The 18,450-nt window shown below is 33.2% G+C and overlaps 1 protein-coding gene across 2 annotated transcripts in view; it reads right to left on the bottom strand.

The window, feature by feature from the left end:
• Nucleotides 1-6,049: 6,049 nt before the first annotated feature.
• Nucleotides 6,050-18,450, bottom strand: part of ca10b (carbonic anhydrase Xb) — a 57,545-nt gene continuing 45,144 nt past the window's right edge. Inside the window, exons 6-9 of one of the 2 annotated variants that reach the window (XM_056453814.1) lie at nucleotides 16,679-16,751; nucleotides 15,454-15,608; nucleotides 12,753-12,924; nucleotides 6,050-6,514 (exon numbers count right to left, since the gene is read on the bottom strand). In XM_056453814.1, the coding sequence (XP_056309789.1) occupies nucleotides 6,492-6,514; nucleotides 12,753-12,924; nucleotides 15,454-15,608; nucleotides 16,679-16,751 (423 nt within the window). In that variant the 3' untranslated portion in view covers nucleotides 6,050-6,491. Of the gene's footprint in view, nucleotides 6,515-12,495; nucleotides 12,556-12,752; nucleotides 12,925-15,453; nucleotides 15,609-16,678; nucleotides 16,752-18,450 lie in introns of those variants that run through there. The other variant, XM_056453813.1, reaches the window with a different exon arrangement.

The following is an 18,450-nucleotide window of genomic DNA, read 5'->3' as shown; positions in this document are numbered from 1 at the left end:
TTTTTTTTTTTTTTTTTTTTTTTTTTGAATATTATATTTTTATTTTCTTATAACAACACAGAGCGATACAGAAAACAATAACGATTATAAAGACAAAACATAAGCAACGGGGAAAAAAAAAAAAAAAAAAAAAAAAAAAGACAGAAAAAAAAGATTTTAAACCATTATTACACCAGTTCCTCCAATATTATACATGGGTCAACAATGTTGCACATTTATATCTAGGCCAGTGGGCGCAGGCAATATGGTGATCTTGTAGATGATAACAGGGTTATACCTTTAAACTGTTATCCTGGGCATTTGATAAATAATTAAAAAAGGGTTTCCAGGTGGCTTCAAAGCGGGCAATGTTATCAGAAAGATTGTGTCTTAGCCTCTCTAAATGTAAAGTGGTAGAGAGTTCTAAAAGCCAGGATTTAAAAAGTGGTTTTGATGGCTTTTTCCATAAATAAAAAATAAATTTTTTTAGCTAACACCATTCCATATTGAACAGCTTTTTTAATTTGATGACTAAACCCACGAAGTGAGTCAGACCAACCAAAAACAGCGATTGCTGGATCAGGGGCAAGGTCACAAGAATAAGCCTCAGAGTAGAAGTTGAAAATTTCGCTCCAAAACTCAAAAAGTTTTGGGCATGACCAAAAAAGATGTCCTAAAGAGCCTTCCGCAGATTCACATTTGTTACATTTAGAGGAAATGGAGGGGTAGAATTTATTAAGTTTAACCCTAGAATAATGAAGCCGATGTACTACTTTATATTGGATTAGTTGATGTCTGGAGTTAATAGAACATGTATTTATGACCTTGACAGACTTTTCCCAGTCCTCATTGGTAATTTGAATACCTAAATCTTTCTCCCAGGAATCTTTCAAATACAAGGTCGATATGTCAAACTGATCATTAAAAATGTCTATAAAATGGGAAATCAAATTAGAGGCATCAGGAGAGGCAGAAAGTAATTTATATACATCATGTTCATCTGCTAATAGTTCAAAGTGGGGGATAGATGTACGAACATAGTTTCTCAGCTGTAGATATCTAAAAAAATGTGATGGTAAAAGATCAAATTTTTGTTTCAGCTGAGGGAATGTAGCAAATTTTCCATCCATGTACAAGTCTTTTACAGTGACCATTCCTTTACTGGACCAAACTGAAAATGTGGAGTCATTGAGTGATGGCTTAAAGGCGTGATTATGAGCAATAGGGGTGGACAATGTGGTAGGTGGCAACTTAAATGCTTTCCGGATCTGACACCATATTTTGAGAGAGCTGCTAAGTATAAAGTTTGTGTTGACTACTTTTATCGATGGTGAGGGCGCCGCAAAAAGTAGAGAAGAAAGAGAGTGGTTTGTAACACTCTGCTCGATGGTGAGCCAAGATGAAATGTCACCTGCAGACCCTGCAGGATGAGATTTTTTCCAGTAGGATAAGGCTCTGCAGTTCGCAGCCCAGTAATAATACTGGAAGTTTGGCAGGCCTAATCCGCCCTGCGATCTGGGTTTACATACATGTAGTTTGGAGATGCGGTGCGCTTTAAAGCCCCACACAAATGGTAACACGATCGAATCGAGAGTTTTAAAGAACTTTTTGGGCAAAAGAATTGGAAGGTTTTGGAAAAGATATAGAAATCTTGGCAATGTTACCATTTTGATTGCATTCACACGTCCTACCATAGACAGCGGAAGGGTTCTCCAACTTTCTATATTAAGCTTTAAGCTCTCTAACATAGCTAAATAATTTAATTCGTAGATATCATTTGATTTTTTCGGTATGATAACCCCCAAGTATTTCAAACTGTCTGCTGCTATTTTAAAAGGTAGGTTCTGTAAAAAGCTTTGGTTAGTCTTGTCAGATACAAGCATGAGTTCACTTTTTTGCCAATTCACAGAGTAACCAGAGAACTTTCCAAAAGTTTTCAATAAATCTAACAGGGGTGGGATGGATTGTTCTGGATCGAGTAGGTAGAGGATAATGTCATCAGCATAAAGTGATATGTGATGGTCTAATTGGCCTATCTTAGGTGAAAAGATAAGTGGGTTGTTTCTAATAGCAGTCGCAAGGGGTTCTATAGCTATGGCAAAAAGCAGGGGTGAGAGTGGGCACCCCTGTCTAGTGCCTCTATGCAATGCAAATTGTGAAGATTTATCAAAATTAGTGAGCACCGAAGCCCTAGGTTTGGCATAAAGCATTTTCACCCAGCAAGAGAATGATTCTCCCAGATCGAACTCCTGAAGCACTGCAATAATATAGTTCCATTCAATTTGGTCAAACGCCTTTTCGGCGTCCAGGGATAAGATGGCGACATTTGAAGCAGAATCGTGTTTTGAGTATAAAATGTTCATTAAACGTCTTACATTAAAGAATGAAAAGCGCCCAGGAATGAAACCGGTCTGATCAGGATGAATAATTTTTGCTATACATTTATTTAATCTGTTTGCAAGGATCTTAGTAAAAATTTTCAGATCTGAATTTAAAAGAGCTATGGGGCGATATGATGCTGGATCTGTTTCATCTTTTCCTTTTTTAAGAATTAGTGAAATATTTGCATTATACATTGACTGTGGAAATTCCTGATTTTCAATAGAATGATTAAATAATCTCAGCATCAATGGGGCAAGTTTTTGAGAATATTTCTTATAAAATTCAATTCCAAAGCCGTCAGGTCCGGCAGCCTTACCGCTAGGGAAAGATGCAATGGCTTCAAATATTTCATCTAAAGTTATCTCTGTGTTAAGGGCATCTCGATCTGCTTCATCTAATTTGGGGAGGTGTAGTGATTGAAGAAAGTGGGAAAGGGCTGTAGGCTCAGTGGAAGCTCGGGATTCATACAAGGCCTCATAAAATTCCTTAAAACGTTTATTTATGTCACTGGGATTTGTTGTTAGGGTTCCATCCTCCTTCCTAATTTGGTGAATGGCTCTATTAGCTTGAATACTCCTTAACTGACGCGCGAGCAGCCTATCTGGTTTGTCTCCCAGCTCAAATTGCTTTTGCTTTATTTTTAATAGCATATTACTGACTTGGTCTGAAAAAATTTTATTATACTCTAGTTTTAATGCTGCAATTTCTTTGAGAACACAATACAATGCTTAATGTTAAACAGTTGTCATCACTCTTTTGGAACTAGACAACGACGGGTAAGGTGAGTCGGAGCCTCTGTTTCTATTTGATATTTTTTGTATTGTCATCCATTTTATTTCCAGTCGAATATGTCAACCTCAACATGTCCATCCTGTTTTGGAGAATATGAAAAAGTTAACAGAAATAAACTGAATAAACCTGGCTTTAGAATAGTTTTAGACAGACCTTCTGTTTTAGAATATTGTGTTCAGACTTGTGTGTGTAATATGTGTGTAATACTGCAGCCAGGGCATCTTGCTGACATAATATTGCATGCAATCATGGCTGATTTTGTTCACTATGTTATGCCAGAAATATACTTAGAATTATTCATTGATTCATTCATTTTCTTTTCATCTTAGTCCCTTTATTAATCAGGGGTCACCACAGCGGAATAAACCACCAACTTATCCAGCATATGTTTTATGCAGCGGATGCCCTTCCAGCTGCAACCCATCACTGGGAAACACCCATGCACTCTCATTCACACACATACACTATGGACAATTTAGCTTACCCAATTCACCTATAGCACATGTATTTCAACTGTGGGGGAAACTGGAACACCTGGAGGAAACCCACACCAACAAGGAGAACATGCAAACTCCACACAGAAATGCCAACTGACCCAGCCAGGGCTCGAACCAGCGACCTACTTTCTGTGAGGCGATTGTGCTACCCACTGCACCCCTGTAACGCCCCTATATTTATATATAGTAATATTTTTCCTCCTTTTTTTGCAGGGTGATGATCACAGAATGTGGCATTATAATTGCTTGAGTGAATATATTTCACTAAAATAAATTGTACATATTATGATAACACATACATTTAAAAAATCAATGACTTTAAGTGTTATGATATCCAAAATGCATCATACCAGGAATGACTGCAAACAAACACAGTAAAATTTAAATAAATTTGGGCTTTTTTTTAACCAAACCAAACAATCCATAACAGTGATGCATCAACAGATTCATACATATATACATGAAGTAGGGCTGCACGATATTGGAAAAAGCGGATATTGCGAAGTTTTAATTTTCTGTGATAAACATTTTGATATGAATACAGTTTCAGAAGTTGGTTTGAATAGCTCTAATTGACAGTTTTCTGGGGAGTCTAACAGTATTCAGGTAAAAAATGTAATAACCACAATGCAAAAAATGCCTTTCTTAATTTGTTTTGTCTTGTTTCTATTCCACATAATAAAAGGAATTCTTACACCAAGTAAAAAATATAGTTTAGTTTTCACCGTCAGAAGAAATAAGTGAAAATAGTTTGTTTTTTTTGCTTGTTTTAAAGAAATTATATGCCAGTGGGGTAAGCAAAATAATCTTGTTTTCACTTTGAAATGTAAATATTTGGACTAGAAACAAGAAAAAAAATTTAAGTAGGATGTGCATAAATTTTTTTTGTTAAATTTTTTGTGCATAAATCATATAAATTCTATAATTACAGTGGTAAATACAATTCTGTAGCTCTCTGTCAACTATAATTTAGACTCAGCATTGCATATCTTTGCGATGTGACTAATGCGGATGTGCACTTTGCGATATAATGCTGAAACGATATATTCTGCAGCTCTAACATGAAGGGTAATCTGTTTAACAGATTTTTCTTTTAACTTCAAATTTATGTATGTGGGTAGTTAGAAAAAAATAGGATGAAAAAAAATGCTATTTGTGTCTATTTACAAAAAGCCATTTGTAAAATTAGTCCTGAGGTATTTATTAAGGATTTTGTTTCTTTTTAATTTATAAGACTGTGCTTGAGACAGTCACATCATAGGACAGTTTTGAGATCTGCCTCAAAAATGTAAAATATAGAATAACACAGCAGCTTTTTAACAAGAGGTCCATCAAGAGAGTTGCCGGCAGCTAGCTCTCTCCAAGCCTGGTCAGTACCTGGATGGAAAACCATATGGAAACTAGGTTGCTGCTGGAAGTGGTGTTAGTGAGAGATGGCAGATGTGCTCTACCTGTGCTCCGTGTGGGTCCTAACCCCCAGTATATTGAGGGGGACTCTATGCTGCTCAGAAAGCGCTGTCTTTCAGGTGAGACATTAAAAGGGGGTCGAGGTTGTTAAAAATCTAAAGATGTCCTTTGAAAAAGAGTAGGGGATCAACCCCGGCATCCAGGCCAAATTTGCCCACTGGCCTCTGTCCATCATGACCTCCTAACCATCCCCATATCATAATTGGCTTTATCACTCTGTCTCCTCTCCACCAATCAGCTGTGTGCGGTCTTGCGCAATATGGCTGCCGTCACGTCATCCAGGTGGATGCTACACACTGGTGGTGGATGAGGAGATTCCCCCAATGTGTAAAGCACATTGAGTGTCTAGAAAAGCGCTATATAAATGTAAGTAATCATCATTATTATTATTATTTATTATTATTATTATTATGAAAGACAAAGAAATGTTCAACCGTTTACTGCATTTTGAATGATGGCAATACTAATTATACTAATACTAATTTTCATGTGTTCATGTTCAATTTTCAATGTGTAACAGTGAAAATGCAACATCACGTATGCACCCCAAGTTTCATGCTAGAAACATTAAATCTGTGCTAAGTCTTCTCTGTAAATGTATTGGTTAAATCTAACACAAATTGCACTAGAATCTAAGAGTACTTTCTATATATTTTTAATTAAATCCAGCAAAATAGAGCAGTTGTTATTTTTATCCAACCAGACTGGCCTGTTTCCTGCCGCACACTTTATTACAAATGCACCACCCCATAAATATTCATTAAATCTGAATCCTTCCCATTTGAGTGCTGTCAACATTTTTCATGATATTATTCAACGACATTCGACAGACTGAATTAACTTGATTGGCAGTCCATTGGCATCAGCTTTGCCGCTCTGTGCTTTTCCTCAGGCTCATAAACAGAGTAAAGAAAAACATTCACAATGACCACTTCAAAGATTTATTGGGCAGATACTCACTCAATCCATTTAGCACTGTAAACACTTACGTAGAGAAGGCAACATGCTCCAAAAAGTCCAAGATATAGGCTTGAAATCCTTTTGTTTGCCTGGTGTCCAAGTAAAGTTGAAATCCCTGTGCATAGAGCAAAGGTAGTTTTCCATTCGCTGCAAAAGTCTTGAATGCACCTGCTTTTTTCAGATGCAAACAATAAGAGTAAACAGTACTTCAAGAAGCGAAGATGAAGCAACCAGTCCTGTCTGACTCAACGCACTAAGCAATGTCTTTGAGAGATATTTATATATATATATAAACAAGTAAAAAAGTAATTTCATATATTTTATTGAAGTCCTTTGTCTTCACCTCGCAGCATGTTTCCCATCATCCTCTGTCCGTCAAACAGGTTTCTGAAGTAACTAATCCACGTCAAGCTTTTATTTCAGAAGCCATTCATTCACTGAAAGCAGATGAAAATGTGTTGTCAAACACAAGCTCAGAGAACATTTTTATTTATCAAAGAATCCTGCAAAAAAAAAAAAAGCTTTGAATAAGCATCTACTGCATACAGTATGTGACCCTGGACTAAAAAAACAGTCATAACGATCATTTTTTGGAAATTGAGATTTATACATAATCTGAAAGCTAAATAAATAAATAAGCTTTCTAAGGTTTATTAGGATATGACATGAAGAACATGAAACAACTACTTGGAAATCTACAAAATACAATACTATATTTAGAAAATTGCCTTAAAAGTTGAAATTAAGTTTTGATATAATTCTGGTTTACGTTTACTATTTAAAAAAGATAGGCATAAAAGAAAAATCTATATTTTTCTCATGCAATGCATTTTTTGCTTCAATTCACTCAAATCAAGACTGGGCATATATATATATATATATATATATATATATATATATATATATATATATATATATATATATATATATATATATATATATAAATAAATTTATATATACAGTTAAAAGTCAGAATTATTAGACGCCCTGAATTATTTTTCCGCCAATTTCTGTTTAATGAAGAGAAGATTTTTTTCAACACATTTCTTTTAGTAACATATCTCTAATAACAGATTTATTTCATCTTTGCCATGATGACAGTAAATAATATTTGACTAGATATTTTTCAAGACACTTCTATACAGCTTAAAGTGACATTTAAAGGCTTAACTAGGTTAATTAGGTTAACTAGGCAGGTTAGGGTAATTAGGCAAGTTATTGTATAATGATGGTTTGTTCTGTAGACTATCGAAAAAATATATAGCTTAAAGGGGCTAATAATTTTGACCTTAGAATGGTGTTTAAAACATTAAAAACTGCCTTTATTCTAGCTGAAATAACGCAAATAAGACTTTCTCCAGAAAAAAAAAATATCAGACATACTGTGAAAATTTCCTTGCTCTGTTAAACATAATTTGGGAAATATTTAAAAAAGAAAACAAAATCAAAGACGGGCTATAAGTCTGACTTTAAGAGTGTGTGTGTGTATATATATATATATATATATATATATATATATATATATATATATATATATATATATATATATATATATATATATATATATATATATATCATCCTACTGCACCCAACTCGGTCTGAGCTGGGATCGAACAGGCAATTATTTGTATGGGAGTCGGTTGCTCTAACAAGGAGGCTAAAGACCATGGCCTCTAGCATCTGTCGCTAGAGCACCTTTAGAGGTCAGAGAAGTGAGGTACATGCACAGAACTTTGCTAGCTGGCCTCTGTTAAACTCACCCTCCTAAATCTCACCCCCATCCCAGACAAGCCCCCACATGTAACCCACCGGTCCTACTGCACCCAACTCTCTCTGAGCTGGGATCAAAGCGGGGATTCTTTGTATGGGAGTCGGCTGCTCCAACAAGAAGGCTAAAGACCCTGACCTCTAGCATCACAGCACTTCACTAGCTGGCCTCTGTTATATACATACATATACACAGTTTTTGTGTACAACAATTTTGAGTTTTTGGGTTCTATACATTAATGAATTTAATGAACTAATACATTTTAGATGAAACAACCTAGATACAGTTGAGGTGCAGTCTTTTATGGCTCCTTCCACTGACTGGTACAGTACGGTACGGTCCGGGTCACCTTTACCAGGTTTGCGTTTCCACTGCTAAAAGGGTACCAATGGTACTCTTTTGGTGGGCGTGGTGTATGACAGAAAGTTTTAGTCAATGTCATTCTCGCTCGAGGAAATGTCTACAGTAAAGCTGTACGGGTCACTCACATATCATACGAGAAGCACTTCTCACAAAACAGATGCTTTACACACATGAATACTTCTGTATAAATGTTTATTACTAACTTTTCTATGAACATGAGTTGATTATAACTGCCAATCAATGACAGTGCGAAACAGCCTACTGTAACGTCTGTAATTATATTAAATAAATAAAAAAATGAGCATATATAAACACATACAGCCCCTTACAGTCTCCGATATGTTACTAACTACAGAAAAACTACACACAGCATACATTTAGTCCTTATTTGGGTTCAAAACAACACGGAATATAGCCCACAGTCAGAGCAAACCTCTCATCTGTGTCTTTAATCTTCAGCAGCACATGTAACCTCTCATTAGAAAATAATTCCGTCATTCACAGTTCATATTAGTCCAAAAGATGAAGATAATAGTTAAATATGGCATTTTGTTCATGTTTGCTGAAAAAATAATGTGCTCTTTTTTCCCGGCTTCTGTTTTATTTCTTCGCGTGTCACTCTCACGTTTGTCAGTTTCTGACAGGATCGGGTTTCAAAAGCACATCAATAATCAAGCACACGTTATTATCATCAGCTCAAAAAGTTTTTATAGATGTGCGGCGAGCGTAAACAAGAAAGCGAAACGCTCGCGCTTCGACTGGCTCGTAAAAAACTACGTAGCACAGGGTAAAATCTGCTCTTCTTTTTGGCTTTGTGGCTGTTCATCAAGATGACGACAGGGTTTGTTTAAGCCCAGGTTGACCATGGCTCGTTATTATATGTATATATAATTACGCTGTTCTCTCGGCTGTGTATTGTTTTCATTCTGGCATGTTGCGTGAGCGAATGACGTATCTCTGTAAACCAATAGATGAATTACCATGTTTGTAAACATTCAGGATGCGCAGGCAGGGAGGTGGCAGAAAAAAAAACAGGAGCGCTAGCATTTACAGCGAGGGAATGACATCCGATGCGTACAGAGTTTGTTGTTGTCTCAGAAATTAGTTATATTCATTACATATTATATATATTATTTACATAATGCTTTAAGTGTATTATAACAGCTTGTCACTGAGTGATAAGCACAGTGATTCTGCAAAATTAACGTTAAAGTGAGCGGCGTTCATCTGACAGGTCCATCTGCAACAGCATGCTCCCAATGAATACTGGATAAGACGAAATAACCAAGCATCCAGCCCGAAATATACAATCTCATTGAAGCTCTAAGTGTTTTTACAAGAGAGAAGTTAAAGGCCTACAAGTCTTTGGATGCCTACAATGTTGTTCTGTGTGGTCATGTGCAAGAAATAATGCTCCATGATTACCAGATTCAACACTATGTAGTGCTAAAAACGAGGTTCTGGCTAGCCAAAGACAAGAAAAGAAGACGGAACTGTACAAGGCCTGGGTAATTAATCATCAACAAGCAAATGACTGCATTCTGACAGTGAACTTCACCTGTACGGCAGGGTATGTGAACTTAAACATAGAGGCAAAGTTGGTTTTATATTCAGACTTTCTCCTTAATAATATAATTTCATAAAAGTATTATTTGCAAACTCTAAACAGAAAAAATCATATTAGGAGCCAATGACTATCAAAATACAACATTGTTACAGTCAAATAAACAGTGTTAATGTTGTTTTCGAGTCACACTTGCAGGTTTTTTTAGAGCGAATATTCAAAGTGCCGTGGTAAATGATATAGGGAGTGTGTCACTAGTTGTCACTGAATAAATGTGTGAATAATAAAACCAACTTTACCTTAATAACTTACACTTTCACAGTTCATTCTTACCATTCAGTGTCCGCAGTTTAATTAACCATATTTAACTGATTTTGCTGAAATCATTGATGCAATCAAAAACGAGAAATGTGTATGATTCAGCATAGCGTGAACTTACCTGATATAAAATGACAACTGCACAGTCAAGCATTTTTAATTAGGTCGTTTCACTTCATTCAGCTCTCTTTTAGCCAAAGACGTCTGCGGTTGGCATTAAAGCAGTGTGGTGTATGGTAAATGTTATGTTTTCTAGTTTTGGACTTTTGAATTTGGCATCCTACTGCACAACACAACATGTTTGCTATTGCAGCCGGTCTTTTTTTGGACCCGTGTGATTTCATGTGTGACGTAGGTTGGTAATTCCTCTATAGCGTTCAGCAGCGCGTCTAGCTTCGCCTTTTGGTACCCTTTCTCGTGTTTAGGTACCCTTTCGAAAGGGTGCCGAAAAAGTGGTATGGTACGATTCGGTTCGGAACCATACCGTACCACTCAGTGGAGACGGGCCAATAGCTTTAATTCAATGGGTTGAACAAAAAGATTGCATAAAAATATGAAGAACTAAAGCTTTTATTTAACACAAACCCTTCATTGCATGGGCCCGAATGTAATTGGACAAATTAAATAACTGAAAATAAACTAGTTGAAAACCCTTTGCTGGCAATGACAGCCTGAAATCTTAAAGTCATGGACATCACCAGAAGCTGGGTTTTCTCCTTTTAAATGCTCTGCTATGGAGTCAATTTAGAGCTTTACAGTTAAAGTCAGAATTATTAGCCCCCCATTGAATTTTATTTTCTTTTTTAAATATTTCCCAAATGATGTGTAACAGAGCAAGGAAATTTTCACAGTATGTCTGATATTATTTTTTCTTCTGGAGAAAGTCTTGTTTGCTTTATTTCAGCTAGAATAAAAGTGTTTTTAATTTTTTAAACACCATTTTAAGGTCAAAACTAATAGCCCATTAAAGCAAAAAAATTTTCGATAGTCTACAGAACAAACCATCGTTATACAATAACTTGCCTAATTACCCTAACCTGCCTAGTTAACCTGATTAACCTAGTTAAGCCTTTAAATGTCACTTTAAGCTGTATAGAAGTGTCTTGAAGAATATCTAGTGAAATATTATGTACTGTCATCATGGCAAAGATAAAATAAATCAGTTATTAGAAATGAGTTATTCAAACTATTATGTTTAGAAATGTGTTGAAAAAAAATCTTCTCTCTGTTAAACAGAAACTGGAGAATAAAAATAAACAGGGGGTCTAATGATTCAGGGGGGCTAATAATTCTGACTTCAACTGTATACTGGCAAAATAAAAGAAAGTTTTGCTAACAAAAAATAAAGTATTTAGCAAAAAATAAATAAAATAAATGCAAATCTCCAAAAATCGCAAAGCCAACATTTATTTTTGAGAAATAATAATGAAATTTGCAAACAAAAAAAGAACTGCAAATAAAAATCAAGCAGTGCAAAAAAAAATTAAATGTTTGCATTTTTAAAAAACTATGTCTGAAGTTTAGTCTTCAGTAACTGAAATGCATATTCAATTGGGTTAGATTCTGGTGACTGACCTGGCCATTTAAGAATATTCCAATTCTTCGCTTTAATAAACTCCTGGCTTGCTTTGGCTTTATGTTGTCTTAAAAATTTCGATTTAGTAGCAAATGTCTAAAATAAGCAGCTATCCAGATAGAGTTTAAAATGTAAAACAAAAAAAAAGAACTGTAAAAGTTTCAGGAGTGACAAACAAATTTAAATAGGCAAGTCGATTCCTTAAATTATTGTTAAGTGTGTATTGAGCAAGACTGGATGATTGTCACTGTGGTAAGCTCTGGTAACTGACTTGAATTTAATATTACACTACCAAACTCTTCTTAGGTTGTACAACTTGAGCTAAACTATAGACAACAGATGTAATATGTGTGCCTTTGCAGGATTGCCATATTTGCTTAACACAAGTGTCTATAGACTTGTTGTTTAGGCACAGCAAATAAAGTGATCAAGTTTATTACAATTATTAGAGTGGTCAGATGTTGGTAACCAATTTTGCTATTATTACCTATATTAAGTAAGTTACTTGGATTCATTCCAGCTTATGGATTTATTCTTGTTGGCTGTTTTTTGCAGCAAGAGCTGGCAACACGAATGAGTCAAGGTTCATACCTCCTGCTATATTTGGCTCTGTTTGATTGGATTATCACATGCCTACAGAGAAGAGTCACGTCTCTAATTGTTCAGTCAGGTTCCATATAGAATTCATGCAGTTTTTGTAAATACAGTTTTTACTTTTGGATCATTCTTTGATTTGACACAAGCACACTCTCTAATACTACCCCAGTTTTTTAACCAAATAATTTGTCGTCTTGGAATGTGTTAGGGAATAAATGTATACACATATATTAAACAGCCTGCTGAAGTAACTAATCCACCTCAAGCTTTTATTTCAGAAGCCATTCATTCACTGGAAAGAGATGAGAATGTGCTGTCACAAAACTTTCTTTGTGGAGCGTAACACTTATTCACAAAGATAAATGTTTCGATTCCATCTGTTTCAAGAGCGATAATGATGAGTGTCTAATTAGCTCATGCTTTCTTGAGCGCAGCATGTGTGCAATGTGCTCTTATGACACACATGCTGCGTGTGTGTGTTACACAGACCTCTGTATTGTGGCCTCAGCACGCGGTTGTTGGGACAGTCCCGCCTCTGGCTGAAGTTGATATTGGTACGGATGCAGCGCTGGTGCAGAGTTTGGGTCGGCCGCATGTTGTCACCCATACTGAGGAAGATCTGAGACGGTTGGTTTTGACTGAGGAGTCGAAGAGACTGCATCTGTGGAAATTCATTATAATACAGTTGAAGTCAGAATTATTAGCCCGCCAGAATTATTAGCCCCCTGTTTATTTTTTCCCCCAATTTCTGCTTAACGGAGCGAAGATTTTTTTCAACACATTTCTAAACATAATAGTTTTTATAACTCATTTCTAATAACTGATTTATTTTATCTTTGACATGATGACAGTAAATAATATTTGACTAGATATTTTTCAAAACACTTCTATACAGCTTAAAGTGACATTTAAAGGTTTAACTAGGTTAATTAGGTTAACTAGGCAGGTTAGGGTAATTAGGCAAGTTATTGTATAATGATGGTTTGTTCTGTAGACTATCGAAAAACAAATATGTTAAAGGGGCTAATAATTTTGACCTTAAAATTGTGTTTAAAAAATTAAAAACGCTTTTATTCTAGCTGAAATAAAGCAAACAAGACTTTCTCTAGAAGAAAAAATATTATCAGACATACAGTGAAAGTTTTCCTTTAAATGCTGTTAAACATCATTTGGGAAATATTAAAAAAGAAAACAAAGTTCAAAGGGGGGCTAATAATTCCGACTTAAAAGTAAGATTTATTTCAAATAATTGTAATACTTGTAATACAAAACATTCTAACACTTTAAAATACTTTTTGATGCATTTACGTAGCTAAAGTAATGCAAAACCAAAATGTAAAGTAAAATGTTTAAAACATTACAAAGGACTTGTTTCAACAAAATGATGGATTTGAGTTACTTTATACATAAAAAATCGTGAAAACAGATTATGGTTTTCAGTAAAATATTAAAAAGCAATAAAATCACGGTATTAAGTAAAATGTAAAGCAGTTGTAACTTGTAACTGCAACTGTTTTGATAATACAGTAACACATATGATAATAATAACAACAATAATATAACAATAATCATGATAATAAAAAGGAAATTCTCAGTTTCTCTGGATTTATGATTAAATATTATTATATTTTATAATATTATATCATTTATGATATTTATGTGCTTTAATAAAACCTATTTTTCATTTTGTTTTGTATAACTTACATTACTTTCTGTACATGCTTTTTTTTGGCTGAAATAACAAAATGCAATGGTTTAAACATGTTTACATAATTTTTGGACAATAACAATCTTTTAATTTCAGAAGTATAAATTAAACTCTTAAATTAATTAAATCAAATCTTATTTACCCCAAAAGCTTTCCAAATAATTTGTTTATTTTATAAATGTATTTTATATTATACCAAATACTATTTTCTTTAAAATAATGGTACTTACAAACCTTCAAATAATTATAATATAATATAATGTAAAATAACAATATAATTTAATATAATATAATATAATATAATATAATATAATATAATATAATATAATATAATATAATGTAAAATAAAATAATTTAATATAATATAATATAATATAATATAATGTAATATAATAATATAATATAATATAATATAATATAATATAATATAATATAATATAATGTAATATAATATAATATATGTAAATAAATAATTTAATATAATATAATATAATATAATATAATATAATATAATGTAAATAAAATAATTTAATATAATATAATATAATATAATATAATATAATATAATGTAATATAATAATATAATATAATATAATATAATATAATATAATATAATATAATATAATATAATATAATATAATATAATATAATGTAATATAATATAATATAATGTAAAATAAAATAATTTAATATAATATAATATAATATAATATAATATAATATAATATAATATAATATAACGTAAAATAATATAATGTAAAATAATATAATATAATATAATATAATATAATGTAAAATAAAATAATTTAATATAATATAATATAATATAATATAATATAATATAATATAATGTAATAATATAATATAATATAATATAATATAATATAATATAATATAATATAATATAATATAATATAATAATATATAATATAATGTAAAATAGTATAATATAATATAATATAATATAATATAATATAATATAATATAATATAATATAATATAATATAATATAATATAATGTAAAATAGTATAAATAATATAATATAATATAATATAATATAATATAATATAATATAATATAATATAATATAATATAATGTAAAATAAAATAATTTAATATAATATAATATAATATAATATAATGTAATAATATAATATAATATAATATAATATAATATAATATAATATAATATAATATAATATAATATAATATAATGTAAAATAGTATAATATAATATAATATAATATAATATAATATAATATAATATAATATAATAATATAATATAATAATATAATATAATATAATATAATATAATATAATAATATAATAATATAATATAATATAATATAATATAATATAATATAATATAATATAATATAATATAATATAATATAATATAATATAATATAATATAATATAATAATACAAAAAATGTGAAGACAATGTTTTGTAGTATTTCCCAGTACTTGCAGTATTTCACCTCTATCTGTGAGATGTAAATTGGCTTATTCATTAATATCCAGGTAGCTGTCTCAAGGCACGGTGGAATAGTAATCGACCCTTCATAAGTGATAAACCGTGAGGTTTCGGGATACAGCTCCTCAATATTCAGCCCCATCAATAAGTATGCATCATCTGAAAAGACAGTATTAGACAACCGATGAGAACAGATGAATCACACACACACTTTTTCCATCATCCTAAGATGTCTATCTCCCTACAGGAAAATGAAGGATATTATCATATTGTCATGTTTTTGTTCCAATAGCAATGCTGAGATAATAAAATAACACTTCATATTCAAGACCACCAGGTGGTATTACAAAGCCAAGTTTGTTTTTCCTGTCCTTTTTCATTAAGAGTTATGAAGGCTCTAACAAAAGCAATATTCATTCACACTTAGACTATGCAAACGATTTGATTTATATTACAGTTGAAGGCAGCTTTCAATCAAATCAAATACACCAATATTAACATGCATTTATTTAGATCTTAATGTAAATTTAAAGACATAGTTCACCCTAAAATGAACAATAAATGCTGTTAATTTATTCACCCTCAGGCCATCCAAGGTGTAGGTGACATTTCATGACCCAAAGTGATTCATAAGATAGTCAATTGCTACCGGCACTTTGAGAGTAATAATGTTGTAAATAATGCTCAGTTTCTTAGACAGACTGACTGTTTGGCTTTACAAGCCCTTAATGCAGGGGTGGGCAAACTCGGTCCTGGAGGGCTGGTGCCCTGCATAGTTTAGCTCCAACTCTAATCAAAAACACCTGAACATGCCAATCAGTGTCTTCAAGATCACTAGAAATCTATAAGCAGGTGTTTTTGATTAGAGTTGGAGCTAAACTGTGCAGGACACCGGCCCTCCAGGACCGAGTTTACCCACCCCTGCCTTAATGTATAGTCGGGAATCACAGGTATAAATGTTTTTTGCCCGTATGTTGTTGTTTTTTTTCACCTTTCAATGTTCATAACCGTTTACTGGCATTTTATGAATCACCAAGGACCAGAAGTTTCAGCTAAAAAATCTTCACCTACATCTTGGACAGCCTGAGGATGAATCATCAGCAAATTTTCATTTCTGGGCAAGCTATGCCTTTAACACGAACAAAAAACAGCCTTCAAAAGTTAACTAATGTACAAAAAGTGCTCAGATGACATTAAGAAAGTACACACGGGCATTTGTGGACACTCACGCTTATATGTAATCCTCGTAACGGTCTCTCTATTCAGCATACGGTTCAGAAACACATTGGTAGGCTCTGAAATCTGTAGAGGCAAAATTTGAAAGCAAACATTTAGCAAGCAGACATCTGCAGCAATTTCTGATGAAAAGGCAGAGTTTCATAAAACATGCTTTTGGTGAGTCTATTCATCACAAATGACGTGACCGTTAACTTACTGCTGAGAGGTTTCATTACGCCTTCACCATGTAATCAATAATAGTCTAGTAGAATTTATTCTGGGGGCATCTGGTGGTGTTTTTTTATATGTTCTGAAGATGAATGACTTTCATTCATGTGCCTTCATTAGGAGGAGAATGGTGGAGATTCCCCGACATCTCGATCGCTGTGAAGCCGGATAAAAGTGAGCTGCAGTGCTGCAACACCTTCATCTGAACTGTGGCAGCTCTGCCCTCATTTACACCGAAGTCACGATTCAGAGCGACAGGGAGAGAGGCGTCTCTGCGAGCAATCTGTGAGCTTTACGTCATGCTGTGTGATGAGGTTAAATACCTGGGAATCTCAACCATTATCACACTTTAGATATGAGGGGGAAAATCAACAAAAACGAAAACAGAGGCAGCGCAGTCTGAAATAAATTTCACTATGCTGTCACCTGGTTTTTTGGATTCTTTTATTTGCTACATTTTAATTTAAAATACACGTTTTGACATTTATAATCTGCCACCTTTATTACTTTTAATATATTTGATTAAATTATGCTATAAAAAGACCTTTCTGAAACACAGCTTTATGCATATGGGATGACTGCATTTTTTTACTATGAGAATGAAATGGATTAGTTCAATCCCATTCTCCCTTTTCCCAGCATGCATGAATAATTAATATGATTTGACCATTTGCCAGATTTCATTTAGGCTGCGTCCCAATTCACATATTTTTATAAGTAGATTTTTTATTTCTTTTTTTTATAAATAAATAGTAACTTTGTGAGTGCTATAGGGATGCTCAGACTGATCGGCAGCAGATTGCGATTGGTCTGATAATTCATTCATTTATTTTCCTTCAGCTTAGTCCCTTTATTAATCTGGGGTCGCCACAGCGGAATGAACCACCAACTTATCCAGCATATGTTTGCCCTTCCAGCTGCAACCCAGTACTGGGAAACATCACTCATTGACACACATACACTACAGATTCACCTATAGCGCATGTCTTTGGACTGTGGGGGAAACCAGAGCACCCGTAGAAAACTCCACACAGAAATGCCAACTGACCTAGCCGGGATTTGAACCAGCAATCATCTTGCTGTGAGGCGACAGTGCTAATCACTGAGCCACCGTGTCGTCTGATTAATTTGGCTGATATCTTCAATATAAAGTTATGAAACTCATGAGGATGAGGGCAAAAACTAAGCATGAGGTTTGAGGCAAAGAAAAGTGCCCATAATTCAAGAGGAGGAAGCAAAATGCATGTCAGTGCATTTAAAATAAACTTTTATGGTTGTCACATTTAAGGTCGATATGAAAAGTGCCAATTTCTTTGAAAAACTGAAAATTCAGTCACTGAATTTTGTTCCTAACATGTTTGACTTTCTTTCTTCCGTTGAACACAAAAGAAGATACTTTGAAGAAAGCTGCTAACCTGTAACTATTGAGTTACATAGTATTTGTTTTTTTCTACTATGGAAGTCAGTGGTTGCCCATTTCCAACATTCTTCAAAATATCTTATTTTGTATTTAACATAAAAAAAAACTCACTGCACCAATCATGTCTTTAAATGT

The sequence above is a fragment of the Danio aesculapii genome, chromosome 3, assembly GCF_903798145.1.
Source record: "Danio aesculapii chromosome 3, fDanAes4.1, whole genome shotgun sequence".
NCBI lineage: Eukaryota > Metazoa > Chordata > Actinopteri > Cypriniformes > Danionidae > Danio > Danio aesculapii.
Note: the sequence above shows the minus strand (reverse complement) of the source record. Positions and strands in the feature narration are given on the sequence as shown.